Source organism: Dromaius novaehollandiae, chromosome 18 (assembly GCF_036370855.1).
Source record: "Dromaius novaehollandiae isolate bDroNov1 chromosome 18, bDroNov1.hap1, whole genome shotgun sequence".
Lineage (NCBI taxonomy): Eukaryota > Metazoa > Chordata > Aves > Casuariiformes > Dromaiidae > Dromaius > Dromaius novaehollandiae.
In genome coordinates, this window is record NC_088115.1 from 5,974,239 (window position 1) to 5,994,509 (window position 20,271).

The following is a 20,271-nucleotide window of genomic DNA, read 5'->3' on the forward strand; positions in this document are numbered from 1 at the left end:
AGAAGAAAACACAGTTGTTGAAGTGTCCCCTTTCTAAAATGGCTCAAGATTGCCTTTCCAGGCAGTAACACTGTTCTGCTGGATGGAAGGCCAAACACTGGCAAGCATGGCCTGAAATGAAGATCAGCAGTAGCAAGTAATACATGTTATATCCGAGGAAAGACAAAAAAAAAAAAAAAAAAGTGGCTTGGCCCAGAACTTGTAGACTGGCGCAGACATGGGTCTCTCTCCTCACTCCTGCAAAGGCTTCAAACTGCACTTAAAACAGGTTGGGTCATTCCCAGCATGATCAGTGTTGGCATGGTGGCTGGCAGGGAAGGGAGGTGGCAATGAGTGTCCTGTGTATTCACACCTATTCCTGTTCCAGGCATTTTACCAGTAGTGAAATGGCTGCCAAAGCTCACAGAGAGATGGGCAGCTATGAAGCAAGTGGAATCACAAATCCAACAGCAAAGTGGACAGAGGATGTTGGCCTGTGACTGCTGTTTCACAGCTAAGTGGGAAGGTAGAAGATGAATGAGCATGCCCAGCCTGGCTGAAGGACCAGGGCTGTTCTGTTACAGTATCTAGCTACCTAGAGATGAGCCAAAAGGCAGCAACAGCCTTAGCTCATTCCTAATCAGGAACTTGTTTGCAGAGGTGACAGGCTTCTTTCATGATTACTCTTATGAGCGAGGTCCACAAACTGACTTTATCATCGCAATTGGCCCTACCCGTACATTCCCAGACTCAGGCTTCTTGTGCAAGGCAGAAATTATCTGAGAATCCCCAATGAGAGTGAATTCCCCAAGGTAATAAAGTCAGGCCTGGATACTCCAAAAGGCAACTGCTGTCACTGTTATAGAGGACACAAAACCTGATCTGGACTTACCTGAAAAGAGCTTTTAAATTCTCAGGTAGCTCAGTTCGACCTGCATAACCAGGGTTCATGGTGATGAAAATACCTACTGAGGGTACTAAGTTAATGTCTTCTCCAAGAAAATTGAAGGATTTCTTTTTGTCCCGTATAGCATCCTGCACACTCTTCACCTAGGAACCAAATCTGTATTTTAGTACTGATGTTCAGTTATGAAAAAAAAAACCACATCAGACGACAGGGCTGCCTTCCTTATATTTGGCCCCATAATGAACATAGCTTATCTCTGTTGTTTTAGTGACCTTGTAAAGCTTTATCCACCGTTTGGAGTAAATCTGTGAGACAGTATCAACCTTTCATCACCGAACTCTGACAAAGCAGCGAAGAGAGCTTAAGAAATTGGACAAAGTGCACCATCTCCGTCAGCTTCCTAACCTAGCACTAGGCCAGACACACAAGAAGAGATGCAGGGCTGTCCACGCATCTAGAATACAATCAACAGCCAAATGCAGTTCCAAGGGTCCAACACAATGTGGGCCTCCTATTCTCTTCATGCCTCCCCACACACAGATTCACTATTGCTCTTCGTGCCATCCCAAAACCCTTCTGTCCCTGTCCTGTTCCTTAAACAAAACACTAGGACCAGAAAAGGAGCAGTGTTTCCCAATAAACTTGCTCCCAACTCAATCTCAAACTAATCACTTGACACCATTTCGTAAGATTTTGGGATATTAGATGTTTTATTTAAAACTGAAAGCACAAGGCAGAAGCTGTGAGACGCTCCCCTGCCACTTTTACTCACTAATGTTATGTTGTCTTTTACATTTGTGTGATTGCAGTTTTGTTCTCATTTCTCACCTTCTGAAGGGAGCAAGTTTATTAGGGCTAAATCATCACAGACAGCACTTCAGTGAGAGAGAAATGTCTCTATTTTCACCACTCTAACCTTACCACTGTTTACTATCTTAAAGGTAAGCAATTAATCGAATTCTTTCTGTAAGAAAGCCTATCGACATTAGCTGCATGACTAAGATGGCCAATTAAACATCGCCATGGTTACGTTCTTAATAGCAGCCAGGAGACACGATGAAGGAATGACAGCCGTGCTGCTTTATTCAGATGCAGCACTCCAGCCAGGAGCAAAAGAATTATTAACATTTGAGTCATATCTGGCCTTCTTTTGTTCAGTTTCCCCTTTTATTTTAAGATCCTCAAAGACTTTTTTCAATGACAATTTTGAACTAGAATCTGACAGAACAAAAATTGAAAGGAAACAATATATAAACTCATGTACCAGCCTGGGGCTTCTTTGGGAAGTCACATAAGGTACCAATTACGAGTGAAAGGAAGATGAGAAGAGCAAGGAGTCCATGGAGAGGTTCAGAACAACATCTTTGACTGTAAGATCTACAAGAATATAGGAACTTCTTGGTTCTAGATCTTACTTCCTACAATCCTGAGCCAAAAAAGTGGTGTAGGAAGAATTTAGCATCTAAATCAGACACTGGGATCCTAAAACGCTGCACTCAGCTGACACCTGAGTCCAGAAGAACTTCAGATCCTCAGGCATCTGTTTCCTACACTGAAGTTCCCCAAAGCTCAAAATTTTCAGATCTGGCCACGTCACAGCGGACTCAGTCTGCACAACGCATTTGAGCACTCACCCTAAGCCCAAGCTCCAGGGGTAGCTGGAAGCTACGGGATTCCCAGTCTACCTTGCATGAGGGCATGCTTCTGGTTTCCAGAGGATGCCAGCGTGGTTTAGAATCTGGACAACATCCAGCCACAGCTCTCCAAGCAAGGGCCAGGAGAGGCAGCAGGACTGCTTCCACCCTGCTGCCAAGTTCTAATGCTTACCCAGATTTCAGGCCCTCCCAGAGGGGATTCAAACCTGCAGCAGTTACCCTAACAGAGTGCTCCTTCACCGCCCACGGGGCATTTATGAGAAGACTGCCAAGAGCCTCTCCTAGTGAAATCCTTCCCCCTGCATAAAATAATTCCAGATTTACTCACAGGTCAGTGGGAGGAGGGGAAAGAGGAGGCAAAGTGACAGAATGTATGTAAGCACAAGTGAGCAAGACTCTCTAGCACGATGGGGAGGGCAGTCTCCTTTCTAGTCTCTCTCGCAAGATTACTGATGTGCTGTACATGAAACTCATCTATAAAATGCACTCAGCAATTAGATTAAGCAGGATACTAGAAATCACCCTATAGGGAAAATGTCTATGCACTGGCAGGGCACAGCTCAAACAGCTCTTTCCTACGTTTAATTCCAAGCTATCAGTGCATCCTAGGTAAGCACATAAATAAGGGCTGCAGTTCTGCCGGAGGTTCCAGTTATTGGGTGTCACCTGGCGGTTACAGGCTTTTACGAGCGCGGCGCTGCAATCGTGGGGTTGAATGCTACCCTTTCAGAAAGCATTTCCCTCAGCTAGTAATGTCCCCTATAGCCATTTCATAGAGCTCTCATCACAAACATTGAAATTAAATCTACAACCACATGCAAACAGAAAGAAGGAAAAAAGAATATAGTATTGATGACACGTAAGTATTAAGAAAGTTTATCTTGAATTTATTCTTATTTGTCACATATAATACACAAACTGTGCCTGACTGCAGCCAATGGTAACGTAAAAAGTCCAGAAGGCTTTGGATCAGTCCCATAAACCACCATTCCTCCTGCTTTCTTGCCACCCCCTCCTTGAAAATTATTCCCATCCCACCCTAGGTGGCAGGAGACAGGCTAAGTAGCCATAAGTAAAGGCAGCTCTCCCTAAAATGGTATGATGGTATGCTGTAATTGTCTCACAGCATGTTAATACTACAAATTCTCCTCCTCAGAAAAGAATACGCGCAGTGCCATGGTGCATATAGATCTGAGAAAAGGCACTATAAAGAACTGCCCCAACACAAATGTTGTATTTGGGGGGAGAAAAGAAGCGACAATAAGGTTTGCAGCACATGACTGCTGTGTTTTGTCAGCGCTGTGATATTCACATGATCACTTAATTTTGAGATATAACCCCTCACCTGCCTACACACTAAACTGTGAAACCAGCAACATGCACTTTCCATATTTACCCTCGCTCCAGTGAGAACATGGTTCCGCCTTGTTCGTATTTATTTATGAGTATTTCCTCACTTACCTGTACAGCCACCACAGAAAGTACCTCAACGGAGATTCTGTTAAATTCATCGAAACAGCCCCAGGCTCCCGTCTGGGAAAGGCCTTTGTAAATGTTCCCACAAGACTGCAACGAAAAATTACAAACGTGACATTACACCAGTGGAATCAACTTCAGAAAAAAAGAAAAAAAAAAGGATTTTATTTCCCAGCCTGTTTATTTATAGCAATTTACAGTCTATTGTGGGTATTTAGAAAAGTGCATGGAAACAGCAGGCACAACTCAATTATAATATTTATAGCTCTGCACAGTTTGCCACTTGATTTGTTAATTGCACTTTCTCGATATATCTGTGCACAAGTTTCATTTAAAGGTCACCTGTGTTGAATTACTGACAGTCCCGCTTCCTGGGAGAGCTCAAAAGCTGAATAAATTGTGATCTGAAGCTACCAGAACCACTATACCATGCCAGACATGCAGGGAGCAAGACACAATCTGACAATTTAGTGTTATGCAGCAATTGGAGGTTCAGCAGGCTTTGGCCTTCTTCTGGCTAAGGATCTCGAAAAAAAACAGGACAGGTCTCTCCCCATGCCAAAACACTTCAGCCTGTGAGCATGGTAGGAAGGAATGACGGTGCCAAAAGCACCAGTGCAGCCTCATTCTTAACTGAACAGGCCAAAATTTTTGAAGTATTTCAGAGGAAAAGTTAAGTCCAAAAGGCAGGGGAAGGGTGTAATAAGGCATTCAGCTCCTGAGAGAGCACAGTTTGGGCCTCTGCCTCCCAAACAGCCCTGTACAGCTCCCAAAGCGGAAAGAAAGCACTACCTTGTAGTCCATCTGCTCGGAGCAGTTAAACACATACACCATGATGCCCAGGGCTCGCCCCAGATCTTTAGTAGTCTCTGTCTTGCCGGTGCCTGCAGGGCCTGCAGGAGCTCCACTCATGGTCAGGTGTAGTGACTGGGTCAGGGTAATGTAACATCTTCCACAGCAAAAAGTAAAGAAAAACAGGAAAGAGATTGAGATTTGGTCCAACAGGTCACTGATGGGGTCCAGAGCAATGGAACTGAGGTAATGCACCCTCATTCTGCAAAGCAATAAGTGAGCAGAGTGCACACACAAGCTGAAAGTCTTCCTGGTCATTAATTACCACCTCTACCTGTCTGTATTTTTTCCCAAAGGCACTCATCATCTTCCATCAGAGTCTGCTCAACCCCCTCATATCAGCGGTTGAGCTTTCTGTGAAACCCCATACTGCTGACTGATATTACGCATGTCCCAGACCCCAGATAGCATCAGAACATGTTGGCTTTTCTGAGACAAAAGGACATTTCTCCTGCTGCCCAAAGCATCCCATTTTCCATCAGCTTGTAGAAATCTGCTTGGATGGTTTCAGAATGATCCCACGCAATGCCACAGCAAGCCCTAAAGCTCCTCAGGCTTTAGAACTGATGACAAACAGAGAGGTGCCCATATGTGGGTGTCTGTGCTCTCTGTGTAAGCCACAGAGATGTAGTCAATACAGCCAACAAAACCTGACCATGCATGGGGGCTTGGGTCAGCTGACTAACACTCGTGGCTGGAGCCATCTGAGATGTCCCTCGCCACTGAGGTGTCACACAGGGTGGACAGACACGACATGGGGTTCACAGAAGACTTGTACACTTTTGGAGTGGGAGCTGGAAGCCAGGTGGGACATGGCAGAACTCCTCAAGTGGCCCTAGATGTCCACAGTTGGTAACTGAATCAAACCATACGTGTCTAGTTCAAGATGTCATGAACAGGTCTCTAGACTCACCGACTGTACGGAGATACTGGCACCTCTGCACAGGCAGAGAAACACAAATGAACGTCTTAATTTGTGAGCTGAATCCCACCCTAGGATCTGAGGCAAAGATACTCTCAGAGGGTATGTCAATGAAATCACAAAATAGGAGAGAGTCAGAGCTCTGCCACAGGATTGCTGGGACATGGAGAAGAACCGGATGGATGCAGGTATCCAGATCAAACCTGTCTGAGGCTGGCAGTTGTTTCTGACTCCATGACAGCCCAGATATCCCAGTGTTTTCCTGGGACCTACCTGTCAGTCAACGGAGTGATCACAAGCCGCGGGGTGTTGCCAAGATATTCATAGGAGTACAGGAACTGGGCATCACAGATATTGGCAAAACAGTGCCGCTCTTCATCCGCCCATCTGTGCCTGAGCTGTGACAGCCAAATGAAGGCCTGAGCGTTGTCCACCTGAAATGTATCCACAGAGCACCGTCATGGGAAGGCCAAGGATGCTGGGTATGCACAACTCAGGTGCCAAAATGGTGATTGTAATGAGGCTGTATCAGGGATGGACTGGGCCCTGTCCAGTGAAGACAGGTGTGGTGAGAAATATCACCTTGCAGAGTCCCAGTCTCCCATTAGTAGAGGGGAGGAATCAAAGTAGGGACCACCTTGCTGGGAGAGAAAAACGACAATTAGTCTGGATATCCACAAAAAAAAACACATGTGAAGGGAAGAGAAATACAAGAAGCAGCAAGTTGGGAAGAGGCTCTTATAAAGCAGATGGAATGGGAGAAGGAGCAGAGGTGTCTAGGCAACTCTTCTGAGGGAAGAAGCCACAGTCAGGACCACAAAAACAGGCTGTGGACAGGAGGATAAGGACAGTCATGGCCAGAGCTCTCCCTGCAACCAGCAGGCAGGCCTGGAAGAAGGACTGTTTCACCACAAACTGAGCCAAGCCATTGCCTGTCCTAGCTGAACCCCTGAAGCCAGACACCTTGACTGCAGCCTGGCCACCTCCAAAAGGATACAGGGGAGATGAGGGAGAAGTTGTAACCCAATGCAGTCAGGGCACGTCATCAATCTGTGGGGCTTGACACTAGGCCAGAAAGGCATGCAGGACAAGTGAGCACCTTGCTGTTGCCCAAAGAGCCCCCCCAGTGGGCCAAGGAGGCTCCAAAAAGAAAAGCATAAATGTTTTTTCTTACTTTCTAAATCCATAACTGAGACTGCATCCAGCATCTTCCCAGCACGATTCCATGACCCACCAACAGATGCTTTAGCAACATGGCACAAGGCCACCCTTTAACTCCCAGCGTGAATCTATGACAAGTACAACAGGCCCCTCAGTGTTGCAGGGCCATGACACACGGCAGTACTGCAGGCTTAGGGGGTACTTTTTTTGACTCCTTACAACTTTGTATGAGTTAAATCAGTCATGTATCTCCCACTGAGGTAGGCAGTGATCTGAATGTATCCAGCAATGGACAAGCGTTGGTTGCCCTACTGCTCCGTTAACTCTCCTGTCCAACACAGGACAGTGCTGAGCTACGAACACAAACCTTTTGAGCTATCATCTTCGCCACCACATCCCGAGCATGCACGTCAATGGTGCATATGGTCATGATTTTCTGTCTGTCACCCTTGGAGAGCTGCCCAATCAACATGGTAACGAGGGTATTCAGCTGGACCACTTGCTTCTTGTGATATTCCTTCATTGCATTCTCATAGCCTTCCTCCACTCTGGCGAAGGCAATCTCAACCTCGGTCGTCCACCAAATCTGGGTGCAGGAAAGAGCCACCTAGGGGAAAGGGCTTGCTCAGAACCAGGAAAAACACCAGAATTACCTTATGTTTAAGAGTGTCTGATCCACAGGGATATCAAAAACCAAGCATCCAGGACAAGAAATAAGTATTTTTGATACAGTAGTCACAGCAGACATGACAACAGGGACTTGCCCCATGACACTCGTTTCAAACATCACATCGGTGATAAAACCATATTTAGCTGCTACTTATTAGTAAATTAGCATCTTTTACTTGCCAGATGTGGCGGAGGAGGCAGAGCAGGACAGACAATGACCACAAGACTGTCAAAAGTGAATCGGAGGGGCTCTTTTCTCTCATTAGCCCTCACCATTTCTTTTTTCCTGCTACATCCCTCTCTCCTCCTCTGGGTGTATAAACCACTCCATGACTCACAGGGCACAAAAGGCACTGCCCAGCTGGATGAGCTCTGTCACCCAACCAACAGTGTATCCTCCCTAGAGCCCCAGGCAGACCATGGGCCTCAGCTTGGAAACTCCATTCATGGATTCCCAACATCAAGGACAATTCATCCCTTCCTCCCTCACGGATAGCACAGTGGAGGCCAGAACCTTCCCCATCAACAGTTAGAGGCCATTACTAAAAGATGACAAAGGCAGGATGGAAGGAGAAGACATGTGCTGCCTTTTCCAGTGTGCCAGTCAAACAGGAGACAAGGAGGACAGAGACAGATACCTGGGCAGGATAGTCAAAGAGCCACTGTTCCCTGGGCTTCTCCTCGTAAGTAGTGACTGCTTCTGTCATCTCGTCTCTCACGGTAGCCCTCATGCTATCTAGAACGTGATTCAGCCAGATCTCAACCTGGAAAAGATATTAAAACGTAGTAACACATTTGCTCTTCCTAAGCACCTTTGGCAATAAGTGGAGATATAGGATGGGACAAGAATCTTAACACTCATGTTGAACATGACTCAGAGACTTTAGACTCAGTGGATTTAGCTGATTCTGGTATTTCAGGATTAGCATGCATTCACAGACTCTTATAGGCACCAGCAATGCAAGGCAGACTTTGCTTGAACTCCAGCTATATCAGAAACCAAAATGAACTCCACTGATGAGCAATTTGCTTCAGTGTATTCCACCTCCAGGCTGTAAGAAGAATCACACATGGGACTTGGGCACAATCTGCCAGCAGCAGGCAAAAGCTGATGCCAAATTTGGGAACAAGAGATTCCTGCTGAAATTACTATTTCGTAGGCAAAATCCTCACTGAGAAGACAGTTTAAAAGCAGCAAGCTCCATTGCTAGGCAGCTCAGTGGCTGATACTGTGTATTTCAGCTTCCTATACATTCTTTAGAGAAAGGTGCGACTACAGGGACGAGTAGCAGTTGAGTAGCAGTTTGATTCTTCCTATCAAAGAAGGAGGATTTGAAAACAAGAAAAAAGCATTCTTTTGCAAAAGATGCCTCTGTGGAGGTACTATGGAATAGTTTAGTCTACTTACTATCTGTAAACCTCCCCCCCCCCATTCAGGTTATCTGTACAAGCTATAAGACCAACTTTGGAATCCACTAGAAAATTTAATGAAAAAAAAAGAAAGAAAGGCAGGAGAAAGGTCACAGCCCTCACCCTCACTGTGAATTGAGAGACCTATGCCTCACTTTAGTGACAACCAGTCCACAGTGGGAGCAGGACTATGGTGGAAGGGCAGTGCAAGGCCCAGGCAAAGGGCAGGAGAGCAGACTCCACTAGATAATACCGATGGACAAGGTCAGGGCCTTCCATCTCACCTGCCCGTTACAATCACAGGGCTCACTAAAGTTGACATACTCTTCCTCTTTGCTGTACATTCCCAAGCCAATCTTGGTTGGCTTTTGCTCAGAGTCCAGCTGGAATTTCATCTTGGCCAAGTTGTCAAAGAGTTTGGAAAGATGACGCTGTACCTGCAAAAGGAATTGTATCAAAAAAGTGACCACGACAGGACAAGCAGCATTGACATCACCATATGCATGTCACAGGCACAGTCATATTCAAAAAGCATGCTCCAAACCTCTTAATAGGACTATGTTTTCATGTATGGCCAGGGCATTGTTGTCACAAACCTCTTGCTCTGTACCTGTGTCCCTCCCAATACTTTCATTTATTTCTACTTTTCCTAGCAAGCAGATACACCTTAATGAGTCCCGCTTCCCCCTTGGCTAATCTCCCATACAAGACAACACCACAGAAAGTAAACATCCAAAACGTTACATGACATCCTATCCCCACTGCCCTACATGTAAAGATGAAAGGTCTTTAGCCATCACTCTAACTCATCCTATTCACAGCACACTGCAGAATTTTCTTGAAGGCTGCTGTGAAACTCCCGTATTTCCTCAGGATGAAAGTTCACTACTAGAAATCAATTATGTGCCAGTGAAAAGCCCCAAATTCTCCTCTTGGGAGAACAAAGGCCTCTGTTTCTGCCCAAGACTCACAGTAAGCAGCTCAACAGCCCACACCTTCTGTGAACCCTCCATCTTGTCTTAAGGGGCACTTCCAGAAGCAGAAGAATAATTTAGTTTTGTCTTGTTCACGCCCGATTGAGTTTGAAAAGCCAACAGGTAGAAAGCGTTAGAATTGCTTCAATGGGTTCTCAACATTGCCATCTCTCTGGTGAGAGCTCAGCAGGTCATCAGAGCTTCTTCCAGATCACTATATAACACACAACTCAATCACTCCATGTGTCACATGCAACCACTGACAAAGGTGGGCTTCTCCCAGGACTGATGTTCTCAAACTAAAGGTCAATTCACAGACTGGTATCAGACAGGAGCTGCCTCCCTCTATGACAGCAAGGGATGGGGAGACAGAGCCCAACCAGACTGCCGAAGGTGGAAAGAGAAAAGAGAACCACCTGAGACATCTGGTGGTCCGATGCTTTCAGAGCAAGACAGGTGGACTTGTCCATTTAATTATGACACACTGACTCACAAAGGATTACAGTACAGGCAGTGCTGCAGGCGGCTTATCTCAGTAATGTTTTTATGCACCTCCAAGCACAGCCAAGTTCTGGAAAGTGCTAAGTACCTCTTCTCTGATCCAAGAAGCAACGATACTCAGCATCTCCCCAGATTAGTATCTCTCCTTTCAATTCTTGAGTAAATCACAGAAACCTTTTCGTACATCTAGAAGCTTCTGCTCAGAAATCCCCACAGCCCGCTCCCACACCTTAGCCAGTCAGCACGCGTTCTGACATATTCCAGAGTTTGATGAAATACTGCTATAGGAGCGCTGAATACACCCGAGTCGGCACAAGTTCAACACCAACTTCAAGAGGATAATATTGTTGTGTATTTAATCCCCCTTTAGGAATGATCAGACAGACTTTGAGACTACAATGGAAAGGCTAAGAGTGTATCCATGTATGATCCCACTTGACATTTACTTTGATTTTACTGCAAATAGTTTCAAATAACAGAGAAAACTCCAGGAATTTCTTCTTATTCCATGAAGCATTTTGACACAGCACCTTTTCTATCTGCTTCCTGCACTTTTTTTCTCTCCATTTTAAGTATCAGTCAACCATGTATCTGTGATGCTCTGAGGGCTGAAATCACCAGAAGCAGAGACAGCTGTAAGTAGTGTTAAAGGTTAGTGGCAAACAGCAGCATTTCCAAAATGTACATTCAAATCTGCTTCATTCATGAACACATGTATCTGCTTAGATGAAAAGCTTCATAGAGCAGGTAAAGTTATCCACCACTGAAAGCTGGAATAAGGAGTTTATTCCTTACTTCATACTCTTCATTTTGCTGTGAAAATTTTGATCAGTTTTATAACTCAGAACAAATCACACATCCTAAACAAGACCTGCCAGAGCACAGAACTGCCAGAGATAGGAGCCAGTGACAGCAACTACTGTAGCACTAATAATTAACCCTAATGCTGCTATGCAGGTTTCTTGATGCAAAAGCTTCTACAGAACTTCTCATGACTGAATCCTCTGAACTCTGCCTACCAGAGGACAAGAAAAGTCTGTGTTCAACTGGGGAATGCTGACAAGAGCACAATGAGGTCATTTCCCAAAACAGAAATGTTATTACAAATTCTTCCACAGTAGGATCTAGCAATTTACCAAAGTTAACAAGGAGATGGTGCATTTAGAGTAATTCCCCCACATCAGCCACACAGGTACCACCCTCAGAAAGCCAGCCTGGGGAAAAGAAGCTTCCTCGGTGGGACAGTCAAGAAGGTCTTCACGCTTTTAAGGTCTGATATCCAGCCCAGTCCCTGAGCTTCACAGAGATGGTAACACAAGAGATCTATTTGCTTGCTTTGGTCCTGGCCATTTTCTGATCAGTAGCTCTTGCCTCTTCCAGTGCATGCTCTTCTCTTCCCCTCTAGCCACGGGATCTCAAAGGTCTTTGTACTGGATGAAGGAAGCAATGCCCAAATAGCAAATGTCTCTTCTGTATCAAAAAGGGACCTTTCCAGGTTGTTAGCAGCGGTCAACACCTCCACATCTGAGTGCCCAATCTGTCTCTTGAGTACTCAGTCTTTCTCTCAGATGATGTTCGGTGGCATCCCAGGTTGGGGATCCAAAGTCAGCAAGAATTTTTGGCTGAGATCTTCGTGAAAGACTGTCTCCTCTAACTTCATTGTATTCCAGCACAAAAACATTTTTTTATAACGCCAAAAACACAGACGAGCTCTGCTCTGTGAAGTGCTTTCAGAACCATCTGCAAGCATCACCAAGGTTAGACAGGGCAACGTACAGTGCACATGCTGCCTTTCAGAGATGACAGGAAGGCCAGCTGTGACAGAACTGTTATTAAATCAAGGGGTGGTGGAAGAAAAAGCACTCAAGAAAGCAAGGAGAAGCTACAGGAGAGTCCCAACACAGAGTCCTTCACCATGACATCACTGACAGTTTGAAAATGCAAAGGGGACACAGTGAAAGGCTTACCAGCTGTGGGTTGGTACCATTAGAAAGAATATCCAATAAATCTGCAGAAGAAACAAAGTAAAATCTGGGAAAGGCCAACCTCTTCATATCCAAATATTCAGCTAAAGCTTTCTCACAGAGAGACAATCTGGGGAAACAGAGCAGATAAACAGCCCAGGACAGGCAGATAAATATCTCTTCACATTTTACACTGCATTTTGTGTTATCAAGAAGATTCTTCCCTACCAAGGAGTTATGCCAGGTATAAGCTTAGCCTCTGGACTGGTCCTCTAAAGCATTATCTGAATAGGGCAACAGAGTACATAGTAACTAGTGGGTGCCTACTTTGCTCCTCCTAGATCTCTTTACTCACAAGGATCAAAACCAAAGGAGCTCCAAGCCAAAGGAGCCTCATAAAAAAAAGTAGAAACGAAAGGGGGAGAAGAGGTTGGAAAGGGTTTGCTGTCTGACCTACTGTTTTAGACAAGCTCGTAATTTTCGCAGGTGATTTTGCACTGGGATAAAGGTCCCCATAGCTGCTGTCATTCTACAGAGCTGTATTTTAAAGTCTGATTCAAATCTACTCAGCTTTTTGTGCTCGAGAAGCCTGAATGAAAGTAAACTTGTTTGCTGCAATAGAAAATCAATCTTTCAGTGTTTACATGCTAAACTGCTGCTCCGCTTATAAAGTTCATAAATAACATGCAGTTAGTCCTCTGTGAGGAATACTGGCCTTATCTGATTAAAAAAGGCTTTATTTTGAATGGATAGTTCTTATTACTGACAAGAGAGCTTTCATATTAAGTTCTTAAACGTGTTCCAAGCAGACTAGCTCATATGTTCAATGAGAAGTGTATCCATCTCAGGACACTAAGGCCTTTAACAGAGAGTCTAGTTATACCATGTGTCAAGGGCATACATGCAGTGATAACTTTGTAAATTAAAAGACCACAGACTCAGCTCTGTTGCAGACATCCCTGCTTGGACTGCTAAATAGATATCTAACACATTATGTTCGGGGTTGCAGTGAGGCCATGTGTTATTCAAACTTCCTGAATGCCTAGCGTCGTATGCACGCAAATTCTCATCTTGAATCAATATTCATCAATATTCAGGATAAGAATTAGCGCATACATAAAGCCAGATTGCACTTCAGGGGCTTTAAGGTGATGGATCACAAATAAAAAGACTCAAGAAAGATCGGAAGTGCTGTGACTTGTGAATACAAACAAGCCAGCATAGTCTAGGAAGAAAGGATCGAGCACAGGATAAATAAACTTAACAGACTTGATCGCAGCGTCTACCAAAATCCAAGGACTGAAGTTTTACCTACCTACTCTGAATGTCCTCCAGATGTTCTGACAGGCCTGGTTTATTGGTGGCCTCAACGACATTTGGGGTTTTCTGAGCTTCATAGGCCAGTTCTTTAAAATCGACATCAATCCCTTCAAAGCGTTTGGAGTCCTACAAACAGCAATACAGAGAATACACAATAAAACACCCCATTTTCTGCTGAATGATCCCATTGTCTGGCTACTGCCCAGCTTTGGGGTAAGGAGAGAGATTCTCGGTAGAGAGACCCTCCTGCCTTGGGTCTTTCCAACATTTCAGCAGGGCTTTTCCACCTATGGGGCTGAAACAAGTCTCCAGTTAGGCACTCGTCTCCTTGTCACTGTATCCCAAAGGGACAATGGATAAAATGGTCCATGCAGAAGCTAAACCCTAGGACCACCTTTTTTTTGTGGAGTTGGACTCCCCTTCAAATGTTTCCTTGTAATTCTTCCTCTCCCACGTCTAGAGGAAATACCAAGTTTCCCAGGCCACAACAGCAGCAGATGTTCTCTTACAGGGGAAAGGTTACTGACTTCATGCAAATTTGCTCTTCCCCTCCCACTACAGCATAGGAGTCCCCAGTCCCCATCCCCGAAATGGGTGACCACACTAGCAGAGCAAAGCCCTTCCTTGCCTTGAGTAAGACCCAGGAAATCCCACGTTGTCAGCAGAACAGCACACTGACAAATATGTTCTCTAGCTAATAGAGACCCAGAATTTCTGCAGCAAATCACTGAAGAATAAATAAAGCTATGTTCAAAATGCTGCTGGTCCTCCCTTCTTCCAAAGTCAGGCCTCCTGAGCCAGAAGGCTGAATAAAAGCGCTCCAAGCTTTCTTGGTAACAATTCCACTTTAACCCAAGTTCAGCTCTGGTAGCGAGGTTCTGGCTAGAGACTGGTAGCGAGGTTCTGGCTAGAGACTGGTAGCGAGGTTCTGGCTAGAGACTGGAGTCCTCCCTACACACAACGTACGTAGCAGCCTCCAGATGTGCATCCCACGTTCTTCCGGCACATATTCCCCAGACCCAGGTGCATCCCAAAGGGGTTCAGTCTCTGGAGGCTTTGAGCTTCGTCCTGAAGGGAAGAAGCTGCTGATTTGTGCCACTTGCCAGGCTGGTATTGAGATGCAGACAGCTGCCCAGCAGGATGTAGATTTAAATCATGAAGCGATTTCACACATGCCATCACATAGCTGTTGGATGTTAACAGCTTTCTGGCACATGGTATAGTCTTCGGGGCACTAGCGATCTGGGCTGGTTATTAGGACCTATTTATATTGCCCAATAACCGGGGCATGCTAAGCATTTTCCAAAGCAGAGGAAGGAACAGTTCTAGCCCTGAAGCACTGCCAGTCAAGCAGACAAGGGCAAAGGGATGGAGACAGCGTCCTCTATAACCAGGATGCCACTGCGCTGTGCACACCTCTGTCTCTGGTCTCGGTCCACTGGGGCTGACAGCAGCGCTGTCAATGAGGACAGCCCCCGCTCAGCTTAAGGTGTGATACCTGCCACCGCACACGAGCGGCGAAAGCAGAGACGCAGTCAACCGTGGCTCACTTGAGATCGAAAGGCAAGTCCCTCAGCACGGGTGTGGGTGGCCCAGCAGAGCCATGAATCAGCCTGGTGAATTTTCTCAGTAATTAAGGGAATCTGGAATAAGGCTGGAAGCTGGACTCCTTAAGACACCCTGAAGGAGGTCACCAGTGACAATTTTGTTCTGGATTCTAAAGCACAAGTGGGAAAACAGCTCCTCTCCCTCTGCACCAGCACTAAAGGCATGGAAAAGGATACTGCCAGAGCTGCCTGACTTGACTTTGTTTTGATGACTTGCAATGTCTGTGTAATTATCCCTGTTCCCCTGTCCCTGAGGAAACGGGGAACCTGCCTCCAGCACTGAACCAAGCTAACAGTCTCGCACTCATGTGCAGCCTCCAGTAACCCCATATTTGCTAGGCAACAGTGAAGGGGAGAAAATCAGCTTCTCCGTGTGGCTCAAGCACTACCTACAGGACAAAAACATCCTGGGTCAGCACTAGGGAAACTACTGTAGCACTACAGGAGCCTCCAGAGATAGGGTGACAGCTGCACTTTGGGGAACGTGACATTACAGATAATCCCACTTCACACAATGGAGGCCCCTTCCAAATGGGGAAAATGGGACTTTGGGTTTTCATACCTCGGGAAGCTGCATCCGTATATCTTCCGAGCCTATGAATATGCTTTCCAGGTGAGACCACGTACGCTGCACTTCAAACCAGAGAGAAATGACAGAGTCTGCAGTGGATAGCTTCTTTTGCCATACAGACACTTCCTCCAAGAAGAAAGCAATACACTTGGATGTCATTAAATTCTGCAGCTGCACTTGGTTGTCTTCTAAAGTTTCAATGAGTTCCTCGTCTGATTTCAGCAAAGGGACGTTTGTCCGGGGGTGAGGTTCGTACTGAAAGTCCATGCTGCTCCAGGTTGTTTTTAGCTCCTTCAGGACTTTCTCCATACTCATTTCTTTCACTGCTTTGTCCACAATGCCACGAACCTCATCCTCAAAGTTATGCAGGTTGAGCTTCAAAAGGTCAGCCAGCGTGGTGTCCGAATCCATCACAAACTTTACACCCGTTGTCTGCATCAGTTGATTCCAGTGTCTTTCTCTAATGGCGGGATTTTGAAGTTCTGCCACTGCTTTCAGGGCTGTCAGCATGTTCTTTACCTTGCCATCCAGCCCAGTAAAAGCATCCCACGCCCTCATTTCTTTATCCAAATTTCGAATCTCTCTTGCAAACTTTTTGCACTCAAGATCCATGTTTTCCACATTAATATCCACCCATTTAGTGTTCTGCCAGTCACCAAGGCTAGAGTTTACAACGGAAATCATATCCCAGAGCTCCTTAAGAAGACACATTTCCTTCCTACACTGCTTCAGCTGCTTATAATCTGGAACCATGACTTCAAACAGACCAGCTGATTCATAAATCGAGGTCATGGCTGACTCCATTTGTTTAATCTCAATGTGCTTTGCATCCAGCAGTTGATAAGGCTTTTCAGTGTCAAACCTAGAAAGAAATGTTTATTCTTCACAAGTGATATTGTAACAGTTTCTAAAGAAAATATAAAACAAGCAGTGCCTCTAAGAGACAAAGCAGAGATGAAATATCTATACTACACATTGATGGTACTTCCATGTGGCATTATAGACACCACCTTAAAGAGGTATTGCACACTCAGCATCCAAATTCAATCTCTTGTTAACACGAGACAGTATTCCTGGGGCATCACACTCCAGATATAACAGATATAACATTGTGAGAAGGTAGGAAATGTATATAAGCGCTAGAACATATGTCCTCAGGACACCTACAGATGACCCTGTAAAAGCTTTCTTCCTCTGGGCTTCTGTGACGTTTAATTTGCCCGTACCTGAATGGTGCTTCTCTCCGAAATTGCTCTCTGAATTTATGCTGTTGAACATCAAATGCTGCACAGCTCTTGCGAAGAAGTGTCATTTCATTTGCCTGCAAAGGAGCCACATGCTGTTTCACAGCTATCGCCAGCTTCTTTATATTGTTCCATTTTTCTGGCAGCTCCTGCAAGCAAAATTTAAATGCTGGTAGACAGCATTTTCCACTTGATATAAGATATATCTATCTGTTTATGGATAATCACAAGACAGGAAAAGCAACAGATTCTACATCTAAAATTGTAAGGAAGTTTTGTCATGACATGAAGGCCAAATGCAAAATTTAGGATAAAACAATTCACAGTTTTGAAGATGAAGCCACTGACACTTTATAACTATGTGCTCTGATTTTAAAAGTGTGTTCAACGAGTTCAGAAGAAGGGGCGCCAGAATAGATCCTGGGGTCCTATGATGGCTCAGCGCTCTATAAAGAATATTGATCCTAACACCAAGCTGGATCCAGTGTCTCCTGGGAGAGGCTGATGGCAAGAGGAGAGACCGGGCAAGCCAGCTCATGGCATCAGCCACCCTCTCCAAGGTAATTAAGAAACAGAGCCTGGGAGATTTCCTGACAGCTCTTACAGCAGAGGAAGATGTTATACCAGAACGACTTCCGGAGAGATCTCTGAGGCAAATCCCTCCAACTTGTGTATTTAATATTAGCACTAAATAAAATGGGCTTAGTTTTCAGGTCTGCATCCAATCTGCAAGTGTTCAGCACTTCTGACAATCAGTCTACTGTATCTGGCATCTTCTTTAGAAAGGGATTTTATTTCTTTTCACGTAACTTCTTGGGCCATAACGTCATCACAGACACACTGACATCAGGCAAGGGCTCTACTGTCCTTGGATCCCAGTGCTTTCCTCTTGGAAAGCCCTTTTCCCCAAGCAATTTGCAAACCTACAGCAAAAACTTCAAGTTTATTCTCAGTCTGTGGGTGAGGAGAGTAACAGAGAGCTACCAGCACTGTCCAGAGAGGGAAAATAACCTAGAGGCAACTCTGAAGAGGCAGAGATGGCCAGAGAGGGGTCAGTCTCTTCTGAGGGGCTCTTTCTGGCACTTTGCATTTCAGCATCAACTGAAACCATAATCCAGTGAGCCACATGAGCATCGCAGGGCTCACACGGGGCCGCTTCCTTGTCCTTCTCACCCAGACCTCCAGCTTCAGCATGTCCATCTCTGTGGCCATGGTGGAGCCACGTGGTAGGGAGCAGTACTCAGAGGAACTTATTTCTGTTTTCACCACTATATACAGGAGTGAATCAACATTCAACTACTGATACAGCTGACACTTAACAAAATGATTTTTTTCTTTTTGGCATCTCCTACATCTGAATGGCTGCCCTGCATCACTCATCTCATCTATCGGAAAAATAAATCAGTTGTTTGAATGTACCTGCACAAACAGGCACAAGGTAAGCAGCTCTCAGGCACAGGAATTAGCAAACCTGGGCTCCCTACAGCACCATGTTTTGTGGCTGGACAGTAGTCACGGCATCCACATCCTCTCCCTCCCTCATGGATTCCCTTTCCCCCACAGCAGAGGCTATATAATGAGGCTGGAGTCTCTAGGAACTTAAGTACCTTTAGGACCCTTACCTCTTTTCCAGATTTGGTGACCCAGTCACACACAGACTATGGCTGCATAAGCAGGAAGACAGGGGACTGCTAACCCCACACAGCTCCCATCCAACCACGCGGCAGAGAACCGGAGCCTTTGCTGTACAGGTGCATTAGGCAGAAACATCTCTCATAAAGGCTCTGCTTTAAACCTTGTGCCCTGCACAGACCCCACTGCCCACAGCACCTAATACCTATAGGGTATTCATCAGCATGCAGCCACTTCTCCACTGTAATATCACCCTGGGTGTTCATCTGTTCCCCATGCTTGTCACCCATCCACCACGCTGGCTGGGCACCTCGCAGTCGTTTCTAACCTCCATCTCATGGACCCCCTTCCAGAAAGGAAAGAACTTCCATAAGGGAAACTGATTCATCAGAGCCGGATGTGGAACGATGCCAAAATACTTTTATAACCTGCTCCCAGTAATGTCCTCTACATCAAGCAGGTTTGGCATCACAGATCACGGGGAGGACTGAAGTCCTATGAAGAGGCACCTCCACTGCCAACATTATCTTCCCCATCTCCACAGTTGCCAAGAACTAGCTTATTTAAAAATAATTATAATTCAACCTAATTAACAGATGTATTTGAAAATGCATTAATTTTTTCAAGAATAACCACTAGGAGCTGGAGCAGGCAATTCTGTGTTTTTCATACATAACAAAAGGCTTAATCTCTGCTTTAAAAGAAAATCCCAGTATAACTCCAAAATTCAGAGCTATTAAGACACATCCCACAATCGCAAAATACTATTCACTGAGGCCCTCTAATGACTGGGAGAAAGGTCTTAAAAATTCTTGCTGTGCTTTAAGCTCACATTCTCTTTGACAGCTACTACGTGGAGAGTTTGTACATCCATCACAAGTTTTCACCCACCTCTAGTTGCTTATGGACTTCCTCTGGCAGCTGTTGCTCATATATCTTCAGCAGTTCGATGGTTTGCTTTAAGGGCTCAAACATCTCATCAGTGACACGGTGCCTTTCTTTAACGGCCATCAGGTGACCCATAATCTCCACCAAACCATCATAATCTCCTTTTTCAACCTTTTTGCTCAAACCTTTATCAGCAATTTTTATGAACTCTTCAAGGTCAGCCAAGCTATATAATACAAAGCAGGAAAATACACAATAAGAGAAGTTCATATTTAAACACATTATCAGCCTTACTCCAGGCAGCTGAACTGACATGGGCAATCAACAAGGAAAAGGCCTGGCTAACTCTGCCCATTGCAGGGTAACATGCTAAGGGCATTAAAACTCCAGTTTTCATGGTACAGATTCCTGCAAGGAACAAATAGGTGGGGACTCCTCAGGCTGGAGAAAAGACGCCTGATAAGGAATATGACAGAGGCCTGTAAATTCCAGAGTAGTCTGGAGTCAGTGAGTTTGAAATCTCTCATTGCTTCCAATAC

The 20,271-nt window shown here is 45.2% G+C and overlaps 1 protein-coding gene across 1 annotated transcript in view; it reads right to left on the reverse strand.

The window, feature by feature from the left end:
- DNAH9 (dynein axonemal heavy chain 9) overlaps window positions 1-20,271 on the reverse strand; it is a 210,999-nt gene that overhangs the window by 160,489 nt on the left and 30,239 nt on the right. Inside the window, exons 18-29 of the mRNA XM_026120616.2 lie at window positions 19,736-19,958; window positions 17,195-17,361; window positions 15,960-16,830; window positions 13,786-13,916; window positions 12,474-12,600; window positions 9,316-9,468; window positions 8,260-8,385; window positions 7,320-7,559; window positions 6,065-6,225; window positions 4,810-4,966; window positions 4,003-4,107; window positions 872-1,029 (exon numbers count right to left, since the gene is read on the reverse strand). Coding sequence (XP_025976401.2) covers window positions 872-1,029; window positions 4,003-4,107; window positions 4,810-4,966; window positions 6,065-6,225; window positions 7,320-7,559; window positions 8,260-8,385; window positions 9,316-9,468; window positions 12,474-12,600; window positions 13,786-13,916; window positions 15,960-16,830; window positions 17,195-17,361; window positions 19,736-19,958 — 2,619 coding nt within the window. The remainder of the gene's footprint in view (window positions 1-871; window positions 1,030-4,002; window positions 4,108-4,809; window positions 4,967-6,064; window positions 6,226-7,319; window positions 7,560-8,259; window positions 8,386-9,315; window positions 9,469-12,473; window positions 12,601-13,785; window positions 13,917-15,959; window positions 16,831-17,194; window positions 17,362-19,735; window positions 19,959-20,271) is intronic.